The 20,888-nt window shown below is 39.6% G+C and overlaps 1 protein-coding gene across 4 annotated transcripts in view; it reads right to left on the reverse strand.

Moving 5' to 3' along the window:
- Positions 1-20,888, reverse strand: part of usp34 (ubiquitin specific peptidase 34) — an 80,561-nt gene that overhangs the window by 42,074 nt on the left and 17,599 nt on the right. For all 4 annotated transcript variants that reach the window (XM_055009849.1, XM_055009848.1, XM_023289911.3 and 1 more), the window contains exons 5-20: positions 19,695-19,844; positions 19,386-19,453; positions 14,501-14,693; positions 12,033-12,094; positions 11,489-11,570; positions 11,196-11,288; positions 9,605-9,730; positions 9,366-9,495; positions 8,344-8,474; positions 6,817-7,535; positions 5,760-5,974; positions 4,296-4,414; positions 3,717-3,844; positions 3,224-3,313; positions 2,544-2,639; positions 168-250 (exon numbers count right to left, since the gene is read on the reverse strand). In XM_055009849.1, the coding sequence (XP_054865824.1) occupies positions 168-250; positions 2,544-2,639; positions 3,224-3,313; positions 3,717-3,844; positions 4,296-4,414; positions 5,760-5,974; positions 6,817-7,535; positions 8,344-8,474; positions 9,366-9,495; positions 9,605-9,730; positions 11,196-11,288; positions 11,489-11,570; positions 12,033-12,094; positions 14,501-14,693; positions 19,386-19,453; positions 19,695-19,844 (2,485 nt within the window). The remainder of the gene's footprint in view (positions 1-167; positions 251-2,543; positions 2,640-3,223; positions 3,314-3,716; positions 3,845-4,295; positions 4,415-5,759; positions 5,975-6,816; positions 7,536-8,343; positions 8,475-9,365; positions 9,496-9,604; positions 9,731-11,195; positions 11,289-11,488; positions 11,571-12,032; positions 12,095-14,500; positions 14,694-19,385; positions 19,454-19,694; positions 19,845-20,888) is intronic.

Raw genomic sequence — 20,888 nt, forward strand, 5'->3', positions numbered from 1 at the left:
ATGAAATCATCTTTTAATACAGACGATCTTCATGCCTGAAGATAAGTTTATAAATTAAAGACACATTTAGAAATGAAGGTAACTGTATTGTACAACAGTATTTAGTTGTGCAACCAATCCAGGTATCATTCTGTTCACTGAGCAGAAGAAATGAAGCTGAATCTCACTGAAGTGGTCTGGAGATCCCAGGGTTGAAAAGACGCAGGTGAGGAACTGTAGACGGACCTGGACTTCTGCACTGTGGCTGTACCTGCAACAAGACGCAGAAGAGGTGCACAGCAGAATTAGCAGTGACAATTTCTAGAAAAGGACAAAGAATGTAATTTTAGCTGATATACCTGTCATTCCCTCGTGTGATACTTCTTTTCATGTTTTACTGTAATTAACTTTTTTAATTGAACTTCATACATTTAAACAAATACACACGCCACAATGACTAAACAGACTGAACAAAACACAAATTAAAACAAAAATAGGAGGGTGAGAAGGCTTCCTGGTAGCAGTTACGCCAGGTAACAAAATACTCATTCAGTGTTTTGAGATCCCTAGTCTAAGTAAGTAATTTTTACAGAAAATGTTGTTTTAGGTCACAGCTACTCCACAAATATCCCACCATATAGTGATTAAAGGTGGCAGCAGACCTCAGCAAAGGGCTGCACAAAGTGTTGCTGAGCAAAGCTATCAAATGTAACTTAAGAGGTGTTAAGCAAGTTCAGGTTCATTTAATATCAGTTTGCTGGTGGGCAGGCTTAGAAGAGGCATCTTTAATGTTTCTCTTAATTCCATCTCAATCAAATTTAGGGTCGACGTCAGGGCCATCAGATCCAATCTAGTCGGAGGAAATTGTTAGAGGCCTTAAGCAGATCTCAACCCCACAAATTCCCAGAAGCAAAGTCTAAAATTAGCTACAGAGAGTTCAGCCTCAACATAACTTCTCTGAGTATTTAAGGACTTCTAGTCAGATTGCATTTTATACTAAACAAATGTGGAAATAATAGACTGGAGTTGGAGTTGTCTTTCCAACAGGCATTTATTTTAATGAATGAACTGTGAGCCTAAACAGCAACGGAAAGAGAACCGAATTTCCATTTCTACTGAATTTGTTCATCACTCAGATTTCCATAGAGAATGAGAGTGAACATTTATTGACTGTAAATGTAATGTGAATGCACCTTGAAAGTGCAAACTGAGGCCAGTTTGTTTCTGCTACGAAACCAAACTCCTCACGAAGAGAAATTAAGTGTGGAACTGAGAGGGATTGTGAATAAGAAGTGTTGTAGTTTAAATAGTTAATTTGGATTGATTTGTAACATTTTACTTTTTCTTTTCCTTCTTGCTTTTGCTTTTGTGAGGATTTTTAACTTAATTTTGTAAGTTATGGTTGTATTTGTTTAGGTTTTTTGTATATTGTACTTTTAAAGGATTGTGATCTTGTATGCTTTGGTTGTTTTAAAAGCCCAACTAGGGACAGGAGTTGAGAATTAGCTGTAGCTAAAACTCTACATGCAACACATCGGATTCATGAACTGTATTGAAGCTATGTTAATTGCATTGTCCCTATTAAATAAAAAATTAAATAAATAAATGAATGAAGGCTAGAATATCAGATTTGGATGAAATTTTCAGGAAAGATCAGAAATGACACAAGGACCAAGTGATTAGATTTGGGTAGTGATGCGGCTTATAGTCTGGATCCACGGATTTGTTAAAGGTTTCTGCAGCATTGCGAGATAAGGGCACGGTGTCACTGTAACTATGACTACAAGTGAACACTACGTCAGCTGCCTGCTGATGATCACATGATTGTGATCCTAATAAAAATCCACCACTGCTGATTTATCGGGACTTATCCATCAGAAATGATACAAGGAACAATTGATTAAATTGTGGGGGTGTTTCTGAGTCCTATCAATTCCCGCAACATCTCCCACATTCCTGCTACATATTTAGGTCACGCGATTCGGTATCCGTACAAAATGTACACATGCATAACACATGCCTGTGCTCAGCGCAACATCATTTTGTTTGTGGGTACATCTATATTAAATGGACACATTTTATGTTGCTGTGATTTCTGATCATCAGTAACTAATAAACAAATGCTTCATTTATTTAAAAAAAAAAAATGCTGATTTTCTGACAATGCCATATGGGGGAATGAACAGCCTTGGCAGAGTACTGCACTCTCTGACTGCTTTTCTTGTATATAATTGTAAAACAAAGAGAGCAGGGTTTAAAGACATAAATAACTCGGTACTTATGATAGGTGGTGATTATCACAACGACAGACTTGACAAAAATATGACTTCATTAACAGAAAATTAGGCCTCGTATTACTGAACCACATACAGTTTCACATCATCACATACAGGACCAAAACTCAAATGCTGGAATTTTTAGATCAGACTGGTTTGTTTAACCTAAAGAGGAATTTCTCTCAGTCACATCAAGTTAAAAATAATGACAAACAAACAAAGCAATTATATTATCAGTTTGGTTCAAACTGAAATATTCAGGGATGACATTGAGGATGACAGACTCACAGTGCAAATTTGTGTCGATGTTCTCGCACTTCTTGAATGTAGTGTTGCAGGTTGTCAAAGAACAGCTTCATCATGTGCAGCTCCTTCTCGGCCCACCTGAAAGAACCAACAACCACATCAGCAACACAAAGCAAAATCCATTTTTACATATATCAGAAGGACTTAAATGCTTTTGATTGTTGCATTTCTTTGAGTCGTGTATTTGTGTTTAGGAGAAATCTAATAACTAAGAGGAACTGTAGCATTTTGGTACAGAGAAAAAAATGTGTTAAGAACATACATCAATTTATAAGATATAATATGCACAATTTTCTCCATGTGGAAGAAGCATTTAGATCCTTTACCTACATCCAAGTATCAATAGAGCAATATAAAAAGCACTCTATTATAGATAAATCTTCTGCATGAAATTTGAATTGAAAAGTAAAAGTATGTAAGCATTAGCAGGAAAATACGGTAATAGCGCAAAAGGGAAAATGTCGGGCTGGTCCCTCTGACTGATATATTATATCATAGGAAGCATCAGTGTGTCAGCATGTTGCTGTTATAGCTGCTGCAGGTGGAGCTAGTTTCAACTACTTCACATACAGTTATGTACACAGAGAGGGCTGGTCACCCTGATTGAAGTTCTGACTCACAGATTTGTAGTTTTTGAACTTTTTCTCTGACACGTTACTTACATAGTAATCCAATGTGTGTCATAGCTGGAGCCAAACTGCTGAAAAGTGCCGAAGAGCTTGGGTAGTAGACGCAATGAAACCACAACAGACCTGTAGGAAAACACAGTCGCATCTTTCACAGGGTCCACAGACAGAATAAAAGCACTGAAGTGTTCAGTGAGAGGAGTAGTTACTTGTCTCCGTGCACAAGGGGTTATCAAAAATTTGTGCTTTTTGTAAAAAGTAACTCTCATCCTTCTCTCAAGCCACAACACCTGACTTCTATAAGGAGTTAGGAGCCCAGAAATCATTAATGTTCAGGGTGTTACATTTTTCTATATTGCTCACAGTTCCATTCAGTTTCAAGATCCAAATTAGCTGATCATGTTTTATTTTTTCCACTTCTTAACAATCAAACCTTATGTAAATTCAAACATTTTGACAACAAAAAAAAGGATCCTAACAGAAAGGCCAAGTTAAAAGCACACTGATGCTGTAGTACGGTCAGTCTTACCGGTGATGGGCCAAGTTGTCAAGGCAACCCTCGATGAACCGCATTCGGATCTGTCTGTCAGTGAACCAACAGACCAGAGAACACAGCAGCTTCTCTGCCTCATTAATTAGACCCTCAGACAGATGAATCTACACACACAAAGCAAATTAAAGAGGAGATCACACAGATCAACGGGAAAGTGCTGGACAAAGACAATTAGACTGCAAATTGTTGCAGCATTTCCGGCTTTGACTTGTACATATTCAGCTCTGATCAGCTGAACAATTTAGATAAATTTTTAATTGAATATATATAGTTTAAAACAAACATTATCACCACTGGTCATCACAGATAAACTAAATGTTCAGTGTGTGTAGTATGTGTACGACCAAAGATTATTAAATTGTTCTGTGAATCTTTTAAAAGTCATTATCTAAGCTTATATTTCTCCTATCATTATTATTCTACTTTTCTGCAGGAGGTCACTGCATCCTGCTGCTGTTTTCTGGTAGGTAAAGCAGCATCTCTTTAACTGCATGAACATCAATAGAGGTATGATGTGTATAAAGAAATGTTGGAGAACTGGAACTGAAGTCGTACCGCGTCTTCATCCTGCACCAGGTCCCACAGCAGAGTGTTGCCCTTCTTACAAACATTATCTAGGTTGATGTCGGTGACAGCGTGGCTGCTGGAGTATTGATGTTTATGAACAGCTGGACCTGCAGAGATATGGAGCATTCCAAAAATTACCTCCTTTCGTAAATTATCTCTTAGTTTTGTTCTACAAAGGACCTCTTACAAGTCAGAAAAAAAAACATACTGGGTATGATTTTACACTTCTATAGTCTTAGTTTTTTGAAGAAAAAAAACAAAACACAGGAGAAATACATTTAAAAGGTATTCAACATATATTTATAATGTTTGCATGATTTCAACACAGAACACACATAAAACAATGCCACTGCAAACAGTTAGCTACATATAGCATTGGACGTGATTTTCTTGCATCTCCCAGTATGGTATTAACATTGCATGCTAACGAATAGTTGTGTTAATTTAAATACCATAGTTTAGCATTGATGTAAGACTTAACATATACAAAATAGGAAATACATAAATTTTGTCACCAGTGCTTTCTTGGAGGTTGTCTGACATCACTACTTTAAACTGAGCACAGGTTTAACACTTCACTGGCTCAAATCTGCATATAAACACTACAATTTACAGTTGTTTTCAAAACGCCTCACATGCAGGCTGTTGCAGATGCTGCTAGGTCACTGCAGCGCACTCAGACATGTGTCTAACCAAAAATTACTGTGAAAACAGCGACATAAGAAGCTCTAATGTCAGATTTCCCCAAACTAAAACAGAGTGATTTTATCTACATGGGCTGTTTTCTACAAGTACGGTTTTCTATGAGCATAGTGTTTTTAAAATGTCAATACTGCAGTCATCATGTTGATATAACTGTCGGAAGTCAAACTCATTACTGTGATTAATATTCATTTATACTGGTTTAGCCACTGTAACTGAATGCAATGCTGTTCCTTCTTCACTGGTTCAGTCAGCTGCACTCTGATGTGTCAGAGTCTGACCTCCCCCTCTCCACTAGCTTGGAAAACACAGCAGCTGAATTTGCTTGTTCAATGCGTCAGGTAGCGACAGACTGAAAAAGACAGTCAAGAAGAACTATCGGTAACGCAGCTGCTATCAACGCCGGTCGGAGGGGCACCATATCAGCCTAATAATCATCCGGCACTCACACAAATGCAACCATGTGAAATTTTGACTTGCACACTGTCACACACAATGATTGGATATGCAACCATTGTAGTCACTAACTGGAGCCCCGGCAAATATTTAAAAAGTATTCTTTTTAAATATTTGTTCACAGACACCCTGATGGTTTTTCTCAGACTCTCATTTGAGAATCTCTGCTTTGGCAGGTTGACTTACATTTACTAGTTGGGATTTACCCCAAAAATCAATAGCAAGAAGAGCCAGCTGTATTGTTCAAAGTAACCTGATAATGCTGAACCTTGCAGGGTCTTGACTGTGGCTCACCTTGCACCAGGTGCTCATGGTAGATGGAGGCCAAGTTGGGCAGGTGCTGCTGGAGATGGGAGCTGAGCTCAGCGTGGGAGTTGATCTGGACCAGCTCCTCTTCGCAGCCCGACTCCTCCCCGTCAAAGTCAGCCATGTTCTTCTCCGACTTGGCACTGACCTGGGAGCTGCTACAGCTAACATCATCGGCACTCAGCATATCCTCCACCATGGGACTGACGGAGGTTTATACAGCAAGGAGAGAAGCACATTTATTAAACACCGAAAAATACATGATATGTATGACAACGTGAATCTACAGAGCAGCATTACAGGATTAGATGAATTTAGAAACAAGGATAACACAAACATTTTACACAAGATATTAACAAACGGTGGCTTCATTTCTATTACATTTGCTGGTCCCCAGAGGGAAAATCCTTTTTACTTTTAGTGATGCCCCATCTTGGTTATGTACTGCCATTACAGCAATAAATACATACCCATGTAAATACGCATTAAAACAGAAGTCATGTCACTATTATTTAAATACTTGTTGAAACATATCAGCAGCTGAATATGTTTGTGCTGCTATGAACCATTGTGTTCATCTAGTGAGAGCTAGAACACTGATTTTAGTTACAGATTAGACTCTCTTGTGTAACCTGACATCAACTCAAGATAGATAAAGTCACATGAAGCTAAAACTTCATCCTTATTTCTATGTTCTTACTCTGTTCGTTGTAGGAGAATAAAGACTGTGTCTACTTTCATGTTGACCTAAAACAAATCATTCACAAATGTGTTTTCTTGGTGTTTCCTGGTGCATGCTGGGGATATAAACACATTCACTGAACCATGTTTTCTGGAACAAACCTCACAGTAAGCACAGTTCATACTGCTTATTATGTGGCAAGACACCAATGTTAGGCCTAAAAAAGAATCTTTTTTTGTTTTGATCAGCACTACTTCAGAGTGAAAGGAAGACTACTGGTTGCTGCTTTAGACTTGTGTGCTCATTTACTGAGCTAACAAATGAACAGAATTAGTAAAAACAGCTGCAGAACAGCAGTGTTACCCTTCATGATGGTGATGATGATGATGGTGATGGTGGTGATGCTGGGGGCCGATAAAACGGCGGCAGTTGAAGAGCTCACTGCCCATGGCCTCTCCAAGGAAGTCCCCTGGTCGTGGCAGACAGGAGGGCTCCTGAGGCCCCTGAACCATCTGGGACGGGCTGATGTCTGGTGGCTGTTGCTGGGACTCTGTCCCCTCGGGTCGAGCAGACGATGATGCAGAGCACGCATCCAATATCCTCATACGACCCTCTAAAGACGCTGACGCCGCAGTGACCATGACACCAGAAGTCTCTGGGTTGAAGGGGAGAACCTTCGATTTGGCTCCCCCTCCTGTGCCACTAGGCCCCGCCCCCTGACTCGGTCCCTCACCAAGAGCCTCCCCGGCTTTCCTCTTCCTGGACTCAGTTTGCTCCCGAGGCTCCTTCTGCTGACCACCATCAGCTGCCGACCGGTTCCCCTCGTCTTCGTCCTCTTCATCGTCATCATCATCCTCTTCGTCGTCCTCCTCATCATCATCCTCCTCCTCTTCTTTTAAAGCCTCGCTGTCTGCCATGTCGTCAGAGTGCATCTCACTGCCGGGGCTCCCAGCTGATTGGCTGGCCCGACTAGAGGCAGCCTCGTTGCTGGAAGCCTCGCTCCGACCGCTGCTGCTGCCCGGTCCGCTGCTGCCTTCCTCCACGCTGTTCGCCGTCTCATCTGAGCTGCCCTGCATCGACTCCTGAGGAAACAGCAGAAGCTCTTTCAGCCCTGGAATACCTAACAACGTCTCAAGTAAGTGACAACTTTGTGTCATCTAGACAGAAACCTTACATCAATCCCATTACGCTGCTTGATTATCTTATCCTTGGCATGAAGGGAAAGCAGTTCTCTGAGCTTGACTTGGCGACAGTTTCCAGTCATTTTTGCAAAAAAGTTACTTATATTGAAGTCCAGAACTGTTTTTCTGTGCAGATCTGTCAATGTGACTGTATTCATTTAGACTTGCTCCGTGTTGTAAGCCATACGGAAATGTTACTGGTAAGATTGCTATTAAAGCGAATAGGGCACCTATTCAGACTTATGACAGACACTCTTAATTGTTGTCAAATTAAATGAAAGAAATGTGCATCTGAAAGGGGCTGGAGAGAAGAAGAAACATTGTGTTGCCATCAAAGATGAAGGAACATTAATTAATTCAAAGTAATTAAACTTCTATCAAGGTGTACATGGTGAAACAGAAACAAGCTTTTCTTCCTCAAAAGAAATGCTACTTTAGTCTTTTTCTGGCTGTATGATGCCAGTTCATATTCTTTCTCAAACACTGGCTGCTTGCTTTAAAAAAAAAAAAAAAAAAAAAAAAAAATCATCAATTTTTCAATGAGCTTTAATAAAAATGGGTAAATGGAGACCTGCTGAATAATAAGTTGAATGTTTTGAGGTATGCTCTCTATGTCTCCATGTGTTTTTTTTTACCCTCACATGCTAAAGACCAGTTTCTAGTTGCTCATCATTTCATTGTTTCCTGTTTTATATCTGTTTGTGGATACCTCTGTATCAGAAAGCCTCTGCTGGCTCCTCTTGCTGCCAGTCATCATCTGGTCGTCCATCTCCATGTCGCTGCCTCCACTGTGTTGAGTGTCGCTGTTGTCACTGCTGTCCGGACTGGCAGCCGGGGAACCTGAGACCACACAGGATGACAAACTAAGAACAATCTAAAACCACCAGCAGCAGACGCATTAACCTGCACACAGTCTGAGAATGGAACTGAGCTTGAGTGAGTGGTGAACGTTTAACACGTTATCGTTATTTACTTTGTTTATGACATCACTTTAAGAGGTCAGATGTGTTCATTTTTAAGCAAATGAATTGAGTAAGGCATCTTCTGAGTATTCCACGTATTTACTACTACTAGCTGCTGAACTTAGAGCTGGTGTAGGCAGTATTTTTTTGGCATCATTATGCAAAAAATGTGCAGTAATTTTTCAGCATATTGTAACTGAAGTAATCTAAGGTGAAAGTAGACTTCTGCATCTTCTCTTGGATCCGTCCTCATCCAGAGCAGGTGATGAGGAGAACGATGGGCGTAGAATGTGACGATGCAAAGGCTTAAACACTTTCTAGCTATTTTAGTCATTTTTTTAAAAACTTGCTAGTTCAAGCTTCTCTCTGCTTTGTCTTTGTAGTATTTGACAGTAAAGTGAATCTTAAAGTTTTCAGCAGACATCTGGAAGAGCAGTCTTGGGATGTGGGACATTTCTCACTATTTTCTAACATTTTGTAGACACAAAGAGTGACTAATTTAATTGTGAAATAATAAGATTATTCCACAGTTTTGATACTTGTTAGTTGCAGTCCTATATCCAGTTTTTACAATGACTATGACTGCTAACAGCCCGTTTCTTCTAACCATACACCTTCATGTTTTAGCCAAGTTGTTTAATATAAACTCGCAGTCTCTAAAACGAAGCTCACTCGACTCATTTTCCCAGACTTGACTGAGCTCAAGAGCCTCAAGCAATATTATAAAACTGATTTCACAGGATTCACGCTGAGATGAATGCAGGCTGACCTTTCTTGTTTCCCATAGGGATGTTGGTGTTCAGCAGAGAGGCGAAGGAGCTTTGTTTGGAGAGCTGGGCCTTGGCTGCCAGGGCATTATTCCACAGAGCCTTGATCAGCATGGAGGCCAGGTACAGTGTCTAAGGAAGGGGGAGGCACACAAGCATTTCATCAGAAATCACACCAACAGTGAGGGTGATGTTCAGTGTTTGGGATTCTGGGTTTCTTTTTCAGGCTGCGTGTTTGTACCTGCTCGGTGTGGGCGCTGGGATGCAGACCTGACACCAGGTTGAGGACGTGGCGGAGAGGCACTGGGTCCAGGTTTTTAATGAGCGAAGGGAAAAGGTCGTGGATGTAGCGGCTACAATGTTTCAGCTGAACAGGAACACAAACACAAAAAGAAGACGCTGTCATCACAAAATACTGGATGTAATGGGAATACATTGATTCATTTGTAGTGCTAACATGGATTCAAAGGTCGTTTAAATCTCAGTACGGTATGTATGTACAGTGGTCCCTCGTCTATCCAGGGGTTACGTTCCAGACCCCGCACCAATAGGCAAAAATCCATGAAGTAGCGACCATATTTATATTATTATTTATATATATTTTAAGGTTTTACAAACCCTCCTCACACACCGCAGAGAAACATCTATGTGAAATGGACAAGGTGAGATGCTGAATGCTGCTACATATGGGAGACAGAGGAGACTGATGCTACGTCGCTGAGCCAATCAGAGCCAAATGCTGTACGCTGCACATTTTATTTTGATTAAATATTCTTTTAATATGTTTTAATTATCATTTTTTATATTTTTTTATATTGTTTTATTTTTTAGGCTAGAAAATGCTCATCTTACTGCAAAAATAATTAAAATAATGTAGCGATCACAGAGCTGATCTAAGACTGAACTGCTGTGCTGCAATGCACCATGGGAGTTTGGTGTTTTGGGGGTTTAAATGTTATTATTGTGGTTTATGTTGGTGTTATAATGTTATTAGTGTTTGTGTTTTATTGTGTTTTTGCAGTTGAGTCAGCCTAGTTAGTTTGCTTAAGTGTTGCGCTGTCAGGACCGTGAGTGTGAAGTGTAGTGTGTTTGATGACTTCCTGCTACATGTTCTATATTGGTGCTTGTTGTATGTGTCAAAATAAAAGCATCTGCGAGATGCAGAGTGCATTAAAGGCAGATATCCTCTCTCCAGCATCATTCTTCAACGCAGCCCAAAACAATAACAAACATATAAAAGTATCTATATACCGCAAAATCCTGTGATATATCGAAATATCTGTGACACTAAATGCAATTTCAAAATCTGCGACAGTGAGACTGTGAAAAGTGAGCCGCGATATGGCGAGTGACCACTGTAATTTTGTGATACACCAGACCAACACCTGAATACACAGTACATCTTCACTTCTATTACGACTTTTCAAAAAAAACAAACAAAAAAAAGGTAATTGCCCTGCTGATGTAATCCAGCAAAGAAAGAAAGTATATATATAAAAAATATATAACAAATCAGGGTTACATCTCCTGTTTCAGTGTGAGGGAACTAACTAAATTACTATAAATACTTCTATAATAATTTCTTCAAGACCAATGAGAATAACTGCAATCTCTCTCTTTTTATTTTTGGTCCAAGTGCTTTTGTCACAGCTCAGTCTATATTATCTACCAATATTAGCTGCTGAGGCAAAACCTTAGACATTTAAGTGAATCAAGCCAGTGAGCACTGCTGCTTTCATGTGTAGCACTTACCACAATGGTTGTGCTAATATTTAATACTGCAGGCCACAAACAGGTTAATGAAGTGAAGCTGTGTTGCAGTCTTCTCTTACCTGAGCTGCAGCCCAGATACAGTCCACATGCTGTGTGCTGAGTCGGCCTTCTGCAGCCAAAAAGTTCAGGATCACTTGGCACTGTTTAATGATCTAGAAAACACAAACACACACGATATGCAGCACTGGGAGAAAACATATGGACGCCCAGTCTCTAGTGTAGCATTGTACAATGAAACTAAAGGGGGCACTTCATACTGAAGCTACAAAACTATTTAATAAAGACTTATTTTGTTGAAATACAACTGCCTGCAGCATGTACACTATCAGTTTACTGTAAACAAAGGTCTCACCTCGATGTGCAAATTCGGTCCGAATATGTGTTCAACCACGTTGTTGTGGATCAGCCAGTCAGCAAGTTCCTTTGCTATGGACCTGAAAGGATGAAGCCGCAGCACAGTGGTGGTCAGAAACAGTCAGTGAAGTAATACACAAGAACAATAATACACAACAGCTCAAGGTGCATTGTGACTGTGTGGATGTATACCTGTTTTTCTTTAAATAAACAGTCTTATAAAGAGATGACAGGCATGTGGTTTTTCCTTCTTCCTTAAGTACTTTATTACTTTACCACTTTCCAGTCACATATATTGTAACACATTTGTACTTGACTTTGAGGAAAATGGTACAAAATAAAAAAAATAACTATGACCCATCTGAGAAAGCCAACTGTTTTTTTCTAAATGACAACAACACTGATAAGTCTAAATCTTTGTGGATATCAATAAAATGCAATTACATAGCATCAACCAATGAAACCAGAGACAATAACTTTTCTAAATGCATGTATTGACACATTCATGTATATCTTTATCCAAGTCCTTCCAACTAACTTACGTTTCTGTGTCAGACACCAGGGACTCATTGTTGCAGACGTCATTGAAGGTGTGGAGCTGATTCTGAGGAAACATGGACACACATGTTCCATTACGAGTGAAGACATAATACACTGCATGTTTTGTTTTTACAAGGTTATTTCCCTTCAGTGACACACCAAGACATAAAAGAAAGCTGTTGGCAAAGAAACTGGCACAAACACTTGTTAACTACTGAATGTTCATACTAGGGCTGCACAAAAAATGGCCAAAATATAATATAATACAACAATACTACAATTTATCATCTTCCCTGAATGCCTCACATGCAGGCTACAGTACAAGCTAGCTAGGCAGCTGTGCCCAGAGAAGTCTCTAGTCTCCACTTAGTTACTGCAGCTCAGAGAGGAGTGTGACCAAAAATAACTAAACGGTGAAACAAGGAGATGTGTTGTCAGATTTACCCACGCGGAAACAGAAGTAGTTTTTTCTATATGCCAATGAGCAGAGCATTTTAAATGTCACTGTTGCAGTCAGTCATGTTCACATAACGGTGGTACGGCAAAGTCATTATCATTATTAATATTCCACTAACTGTGTACCTTAGTTTATGTAAAATACACCACCAGGTATTACATATAAGCATCAGGTTATAATGCTCATGTCAACTGTGAGCATATCGCCACGCTACATTTTACACTGTACATACTGGGATGACATTCTATTTGCACTACAGACATGATAACTAACTATTCACTTCAAATCACTGCTGAAGTCTGCAAACAGAGCTGAGATCAAAATAGAGCGCATATGTGACCTGTAAAATGTAAAATTTCAAGCAGTCGCAGGAAGTGCAGTATTACTATGTATTGCCTTATTTATATGCATATATATATATATATATATATATATATATATATATATATATATATAGTTTTTTTTAATCACTTTTATTAGTATTTGAATGTCACTGTATGCAGCAATGACAATAAAAGAATCTGAATCTGAATCTGAATGATGATCATTAAGCTGTTTAGGTGTCGCTCTAACCAGCGTAGGCAGCTACTCTGTTAGCCACAGTGCTGGAAAGCAGTGCTTCTCTTTTGTCCCTTTGGCCAACAGACTGTACAACTCATCACTGAGTGGTCGGGGTGGGGGGGTCGCAGTCATAATCACATTAGGACCAGTGTGACTGACTATTATAGAATGTCTATGCATCTTAGGTAGTTCGACAAAACTGTTTTCCTACAACCTGTCAAAGTCACTTTAAATACCTCAAGTCCATTTTAAATCACCATGCCTTAAAATGTGTAAATACTGTATACTGAATTTTAATTACATTTAGTATTCTATAGATTTTAAAATTAGAAGCATTTTTATAGTATTGTACAGCAAGAGTTTTCAGAGTATGTACTAACCTGTAATGATATTGTTACTAACCTGCCTTTTTGTTATTTTATGTTGTTGTATGTAAGCTGCTGAACACTTGAATTTCCCTCAGGATTAATAAAGTATCTATCTATCTTCTCGGTGGCTGTCAGTCTGTCTGCCTGATGCTACTTAGTTGTTGTGTTTCAGAGATAAAGTGGTGTGAAGAAAAAATGCAATATATTCTATTTCAATGACGAATGCAGTGGTAGGGCTGCAAAGTTAAAAGAATATTAATCACAACCTTGATTTTGGCCTCTCTCCATTACATGGAAATGATTGATCAACTGTGGTATTTACATTTTAAAATGTGCTTCACTTGTTTAAAAAAAAAAAAAAAAAAGAACTGCACATAGAAAAGAGCGCATGTGGATAAAATTACTCAGCTTCATCTTGGACAAATCTGACTTTGGAACACGTTATTTTACTATTTTCAAAGCAATTTTCACTCACACACCTGCCTGAGAGCACCACAGCCACCTAGCAGCATCTACCACAGCTTGCACTGCAAGGCCTTCAGGGAACATTGGTAGATTCTACCGTCAATCAATAAGTTTCCTGCCTGTGCCGGGTGGCAGGTACCACCAACTGAGGCAGATGGTCGCACCAACACTAACAGTGAAAGAGTTAGTATGGACTCCTTTGTTCATCTAGCTAATAATTTATTTGGTTTCCTGAAGACCCTAAAGAGATTTCCACAGTTGATTGAGGAAAATTTTAGTTAAAGTGTTTTTGTTTTACTCATCAAATAAAAAAAAAAAAAAAAGTTCTCCATTTTAAATTATTTTAATCTGTCAGTGGTTCAAACCCCATCACAAAAAAACTTTTGGTGAATTTCAAGTCAGCACAGACCATAAAGGAGAGAAAGGAACACTGGAGCAGAACTGAAGAACACCCAGCTGTTCCTGTGTTGGTGATTTGAAACCAGGACTTAAAAACTGCAAATATCACTAAAAAAAACAGTTGCTTAAAAGCTGCATTAATGAGTCCTTCTTGACCCAGCGTCGTGCACACACACATCAGTCTGACACTAAGTGCAGTCCTGTCTGGAGAGTGACTCACGGTGATTTGGCTGAGTCCTGCCAACCTCATGGTGAGAGTGGGGGACATGAAGTACTTGAAGGCGAGGTCCAGGCTCTCCTTGTCGAAGCACAGCGCGCTGTCCAGCGGCTCCTTCACCGTGCTCCACATCAGGTCGGCCATGTTGCGTGCCGCGCTCTGCCGCAGCTCCTGGTCCGAGAGTTTACACAGATACCTGCAGGTAGAATATAACATTTACTCAGCTGCCAAAGGAATTATGTTCTGACAAAAACGATGTAGATCGTGTTCAACATTCATAGAAATGACTACTATTACATTACTACCAGCCCTTCTGACAGGAAAAAAGAAATCCATAGGGAAGAATTTGAGCAACTTGGTCAGCATGCCAAAACACATAACAACTCTGACAACCAACATGAGTGCTGACATCACCAAAAACAGTCCAATTCAAAAAAAAAAAAAAAAAAAAACTTGTGTTGTTGAAACAGTCTGACAGCATCAGGCTTTCATGTTCTGAGGAATCAATATTTCAAACATATAAGTTAATGTACTTATGTTTAGAAGTGTACTCATGATCATACACCTGAGATCGTTTGTTTTTCAGATGCGCGTTGGCGTACGTTGAGATATCTGATCAACAGCCGACTGCTGCTGACTCATCCACTCTGCACTCTGGGATGGTTGAGATTGTGGTTTTCAGATCTTTTCTGCTCAGCTGGGAAACAGTTGCAGCTAAAGGGGTTTGTGTTTTGCTGATTAAAAAGACACGGAAATATGCACGTTATATGCAACTGAGGCACTTTGTGCGAGAAAACATCCCTCACTTCGAGTCAAACTGTAAGAGACATGCCCTTTTTGAATTGTTTTCTCTTTCACCTTGCAGTAAGAAGCTCATCACCAAATTTGTAAGAAATTTTTCAGAAGACTCTCTATCTGCCGATAGTATTAAGAAAGCATGGGAAAGAGAAACTGTTGTTCTTTCTGATCAACTGTGGAAAACTGCTTTTTCCCGTATCCATAGTTGTTCAATAAATAGCAGACATAGGCTGGTACAGTTTAAAGTAATTCATCGTTTTTATTATTCTAAAGACAAGCTTCATAAGTTTTACCCCTTTCTTTCTCTTAAATGTGATAAATGTAAAGTCAGTGATGGTACAATGTTGAATTTATTTTGGGACTGTTCGTTAATTTACCAGTTCTGGGTCGGAATTTTAGTTTTTTTCTCTGAGGTTTATAAGAGGAAGCTCCCTCCTGACAGGGAGTTTGCTCTTTTTGGAGCCTCAGAGGATTCATCTGTGCTCCCTGCACACATACAAGCAGCTATTTTAATGGGCATGGTGCTAGCAAAAAAAATTATTTTAAAAAATTGGAAAACACAAACTCCACCATGCTTCAAAAATTGGTTATATGAATTGGTTTCAGTTATTCATTTAGAAAAACTGCAAAACAGCAGTTTTAAATTCCAATTCAAACTGGAGAAAACATGGGATCCCCTTCTGCAACACTTGGAATTATCCTAACCACATTTGTATTGTTGATTATTTTTCTTTTAATGCTCGCTTCTCTGTACAAAGATGTTTCAGGATTGCCATGGAAGGCTTATTGTATATTTGTTGTGTCCTTTGTCAAGAGTTATTATGAATTCCCTTTTTTTTTCTGAATCTCTCCTCACCAGTCAGAAGAGCGTGCGTGTGTGTATTGGTGACTATGTTGGGTTTTTTTTGGTTCTTGTTTTGTAGGGAAAAAAATAATAAAGAAGACAGAGAAAAGGATGAAAAGCTGCCTATAAGTAAACTGGACTGAACTCCTACGTAACAAATTTCCCAAACCTGGTTTGATGCAATTTTTATACTTTCATTTACAACTACATACGAGCATAACTAAACAGGCTTAAGATAAAGAACAATGCGTGTGAGACAGACACAGATTAATTCAGCTGCAGTACAGTCCGTGTCCACTGACTGTTAGTCAGCACATGCATTTTATTTTCTGAGGCACAGCGGTCCTGCGTTAAACATGCTGATGTTTAGCAGGGGGTGCACAGTAGATTGGTGGTTAGCATTGTCGCCTCACAGCTGAAAGATTTCCGGTTCGTGTCCCGTCCTGGACCTGGGATCTCTCTGTGTGGAGTTTGTATGTTCTCCCTGTACATACGTGTTTTCTCCTGTTTTCTCCTGGTTCTTCAGCTTCCTCCCACAGTTTGAGCAAAGGTTAATTGAAGTGATTCTAAATTGTCCATAGGAGTAAATGTGAGTGTGACTGTTTGTCTCTATATGTAGCCCTGTGATAGACTGGTGACCTGTCCAGTTGTCCCATTTTCACCCAAAGTCAGCTGGGATAGATTCCAGCCCTCCCACACCCCTAATGAGGATTAATCAGTATATAGATAATGGATGGATGGATGGTTAGCTGGTACATATTTACCATGTTCACGATCTGAATTTCATATGCATTGCATTTTCTAATTAGCACTAAATACAAAGTTAAGGGAGTGGAAAATGGCATTAGTTTTGCGGATATGTAACTATAAACCAAAGTTACTGAAAAGAATATTCTTGGTAACAATCAATCTAAAGCTGCAATGGGCAAAAATCTGGAAAAGACCCCCAAAAATTGGGACTAATAAAACCCTACTCCTGTAACTCTCCATTCTAAGCCTCTCCAACCAGATGAGCATTTGTATACATGCAGAGGGTTCAAACGCACAAAAACTGTCAAGCTAAAAGTTAGCCCTGACTTCTCACAAGATTCAAGCCCCATTATCCTGAGTCAAAGTCCTCAGTTCAGCCTATCCAACCATTAGATCTCCCCTTCTCTTCTTTGTTACTTTTTATAATATCTCACATCATCTGGGTGGAAGGGCCTGTGACTGGCCTAGATTTTCTAAATCCTGAAAGCAGAGCCAAGAGGAATTTCACAGATCCAGTTTCCTCTCAGGCCACTTTAATTACAATATGCTGAAAGGTTAGGATGGAATGTTTGCCCCGTAATGTCAAAAAGTACCGCTTTCCCCAGGGTTTAAGTCATCACATTATTCCAATTCTTTAAAAGACAAGAATAAATGAACCAAAAGTCAGGGGAATCCATCCAAGCCTTGTTGAGACATTATACTGAAAACCCCAAATGTGAAGCCATTAAATGAAAGGGAGATCACCCAGGTCATTCTGAATGCTTGCTGATATTTATACTCTTCTTTTCTGAACGTACTGTCGTTGCTCAAACAGTTTCTAAGTTAAACCGTAACACTGCTAATTTGAGCTCATCGCAGCTTGTGTTCAGACCACATTTAACTAATTCTACGTTTCCTCAGCCTTAAAGGTTTTGGGTGAATTTCACAGCAACCTGAGCTTTTGTAATCAGCTTGCTGAGTTTACATCTTTCCTGTGTAGGGATAGCTGCCACTTTTAAAGCTTTATAGTGTTTTTTGTTTGTGAGTGGATGCTGATGAAGGAAATTCCCAGTCTTGCTAGAAAGTGTGGATGATTTTTTGCGGTGCATCACAAGCCACCGGCCAGTGCTGCCCTTTACAGGCTGGATTTGATGTTACTCAAAGATTTTTTTTCCTCTTCAATGAAAATAAAATCAAAGTCTTAAACTTAGAGCGTCAAAGACAACGTTGTTAACATGGGGAATGCCATTTAAATGATTATTTTTATTACAATCAACATTTTATTTTGTGTCCCTGCTGAGTGACACTGAAGAAGCTTGTCTGTGTCACATGACCAGGCCTGCCAGTATTCAGTCTCCTCTGTAGTCACGTGACAAGAGGTTGATTGGAGGCCTGGTAACTGTTGCTATGGTGATAGAGGCTCTTCCTAGCAACAAACGTACAGCACTTTAGTATTTGGGTGAGCAAGTGCACAAATGGAACAGGTGCACTGACTGATTGAGAGAGACGGAGAGAAGCTTAGGGAGAGAGAATCAAGCATGTCTGGCTTCTTCACATCAAATGGCAGCGAACCTCAGATTCATCACATGCAACCAGGAGACAGAGCTAGACACTGAAGCTAATAATCACAGCTTTATAGAGAATTTAAGGGTGCAACAAGTAAGATTTGGCAATGCAGAAAAACATCATGAGGAGGGTTACTGATAGGCTTGTTTGGGTTTGAATGAAACGTTCAGGTTTGAGAAGCTGTTGGATGCTGTGCTGACAGAGAAGCAGGCTGTTTAACAAAATGGCAGTCAGTCAATCAATAAGAGCACAGGGAAGAAGCTCAAAAAAATCTATTTTATTCTTTTTTTGTCACAAACAGCTGAATAGAAGGAAGGTGTCTAGTCTTACTTTGCCTGAATGGGTCTTAATAACCAATGATAATAACCATCCTTGGTGTGTTTGAAGATTACTTATGTTGTCAGGATCGTGAGTGTGAAGTGTGTTTGATGACTTTCTGCCGCATTTTTTGCAAGGTGCCCTCTGTCTGTGCCAAAATAAAAGCATTTCCTAGTTGCAGAGTGCATAAAAGGCAGATTTTTGTTCCCCAGCGTTGTTCTTCAAAGCAGCTCGTCACGATAATAAATATATAAAAATACCAATATACTGCAAAATTCCACGATACAGCAAAAAATCCGCAATACCAAATGCTATTTAAAAATCCGCGATACAGTGAGAATGCAAAAAGTGAACCATGATATGGTGAGGGATCACTGTCCCAAAATCAGCTGTTTCCAGCTAGAATAGTCATTTACCACATTAACAATGTCTAGACTGGATTTCTAATTCATTTAATGTTATCTTCATTGAAAAAAAAAATATTTTCTTTCAAAAATAAGAACATTTCTCAGTGACCCCAAACTTTGAACAGTAGTTAATATTTTTTTGGTAGTGCACCATCTTGTGAAAATCATCCAAAGCAGCTGAGAAAAACTTCCTAATTTCTGTGCTACTTCCTGCGACTTCACTCACCGGATCACGTAGGTGCGGAACGGTATGATGTGCTGCATGACTGCAGGAATGTGCAACCATATTCGGATCTGTGGGCAAAAATAAAGTGTATTAAAGTATTAAACGTTAAATTTGGTAAAAATGCAACTGAAATTATACACTGCATGTTATTAAAACATTATCATGCAACACACTCAACGGTGTTGGGTAATACGATTCATTGCCATTACTAGTCTCCAAAATGATCATTACGTTGACCTGTGGCCTTAAAAAGAGCAGCAGTGCCAGTGACGCCGTGAGTAACATCACTGTTTACTTGGTTACACTCACATTGGAGACGATGGTGATGAAGGCATGGGCGATGGGGAAGGGGAGGCTCTCTGGAGTGCCCGACTCGAAGCACTCCTTCATCAGCGAGAGGCCATGTTTCCCACAGAACAGACAGACGTAGCGCAGCAGATGCAGAGGCACCTCCACATCCTGGTCAACAGGGAAGACAACAGCACATCAGACTTTTAAAATCATCTAGTTGGAAGCTCGTTTGCATTTTCTTCTTTAGTAACTATTTTCCAGGAAGTGCAAGCTCTCTCTGAATTGTGGTTATCCTCCTCATTTACTGTCAAATTGTTACTGCAACAGGAAGCAAAAGAACTCTTCAAGTGAAATAAAGGTTTTAGACTTTTAGCCTAAACCAGGGGTAATAAAGGTGTGGTAAAGTGAATTATCTGTGCAGTGTTTTAAGCATAAAGGGGGCATTGGAGACTTACATAAACTCTGATATAAGACAGGACCTTTCAGTTTCCTTGTGAGTGAAACAGCATGACTGAGGGAAAATTGTGCTGCAGTTCTCAGATAAAAAACATTTTCTTGCCTCAGTTCTAAAACCGCAAAAGCTGAAGTTTTTTTCAGTAGTCCAGCTGACAACTTTTCATCCTCAAGTTTCACACAGCCTGTTTTTCATTCCGTGCCAAACCCTTTGCCCCTGAGCCGAATGAAAACTTTATTGTGGTGGGAAGGTGAAAGCCATCCAATAGACAGATTATCCAGGGAGACATTACTGCTCTCTGGGGGACAGTAACTTCATCCGCAGGAAATCAAACCAAATTCACCACCGAAGACACCAGCCTGTACTGTTATTCTGAAGTTAAGTTCCCAGCTGTTGTTCCATGTTGACAGGACAGAACTGTCTACAAAAGACAACATACAATGAGCCCATTTAACCTAGTGTGACCCAAAGTATTGTATATATTTTCAAACATTGATTCTGATCCTTTACAATGTTTATGTCAGAAAACAAAGGGCTGCCACAGGAGCAACAACCAATGAAACTCTGTTGCCATGGATTTTATGAGGCTTCGCACACTGTAATAATGTAGGCGTTGACAAAAGAACCAAAAAGGGCAGGAAATGGAGACAATACTTAACTAAACAAAGAACTGTACTCAGCCTGAAAATCAACACACTGACAATAAACATGTGTTTCAAAACTATGATAGCTGCTTATTTTCTGACTCATTACTCAAC

This window comes from Amphiprion ocellaris, chromosome 4 (genome assembly GCF_022539595.1).
Source record: "Amphiprion ocellaris isolate individual 3 ecotype Okinawa chromosome 4, ASM2253959v1, whole genome shotgun sequence".
NCBI lineage: Eukaryota > Metazoa > Chordata > Actinopteri > Pomacentridae > Amphiprion > Amphiprion ocellaris.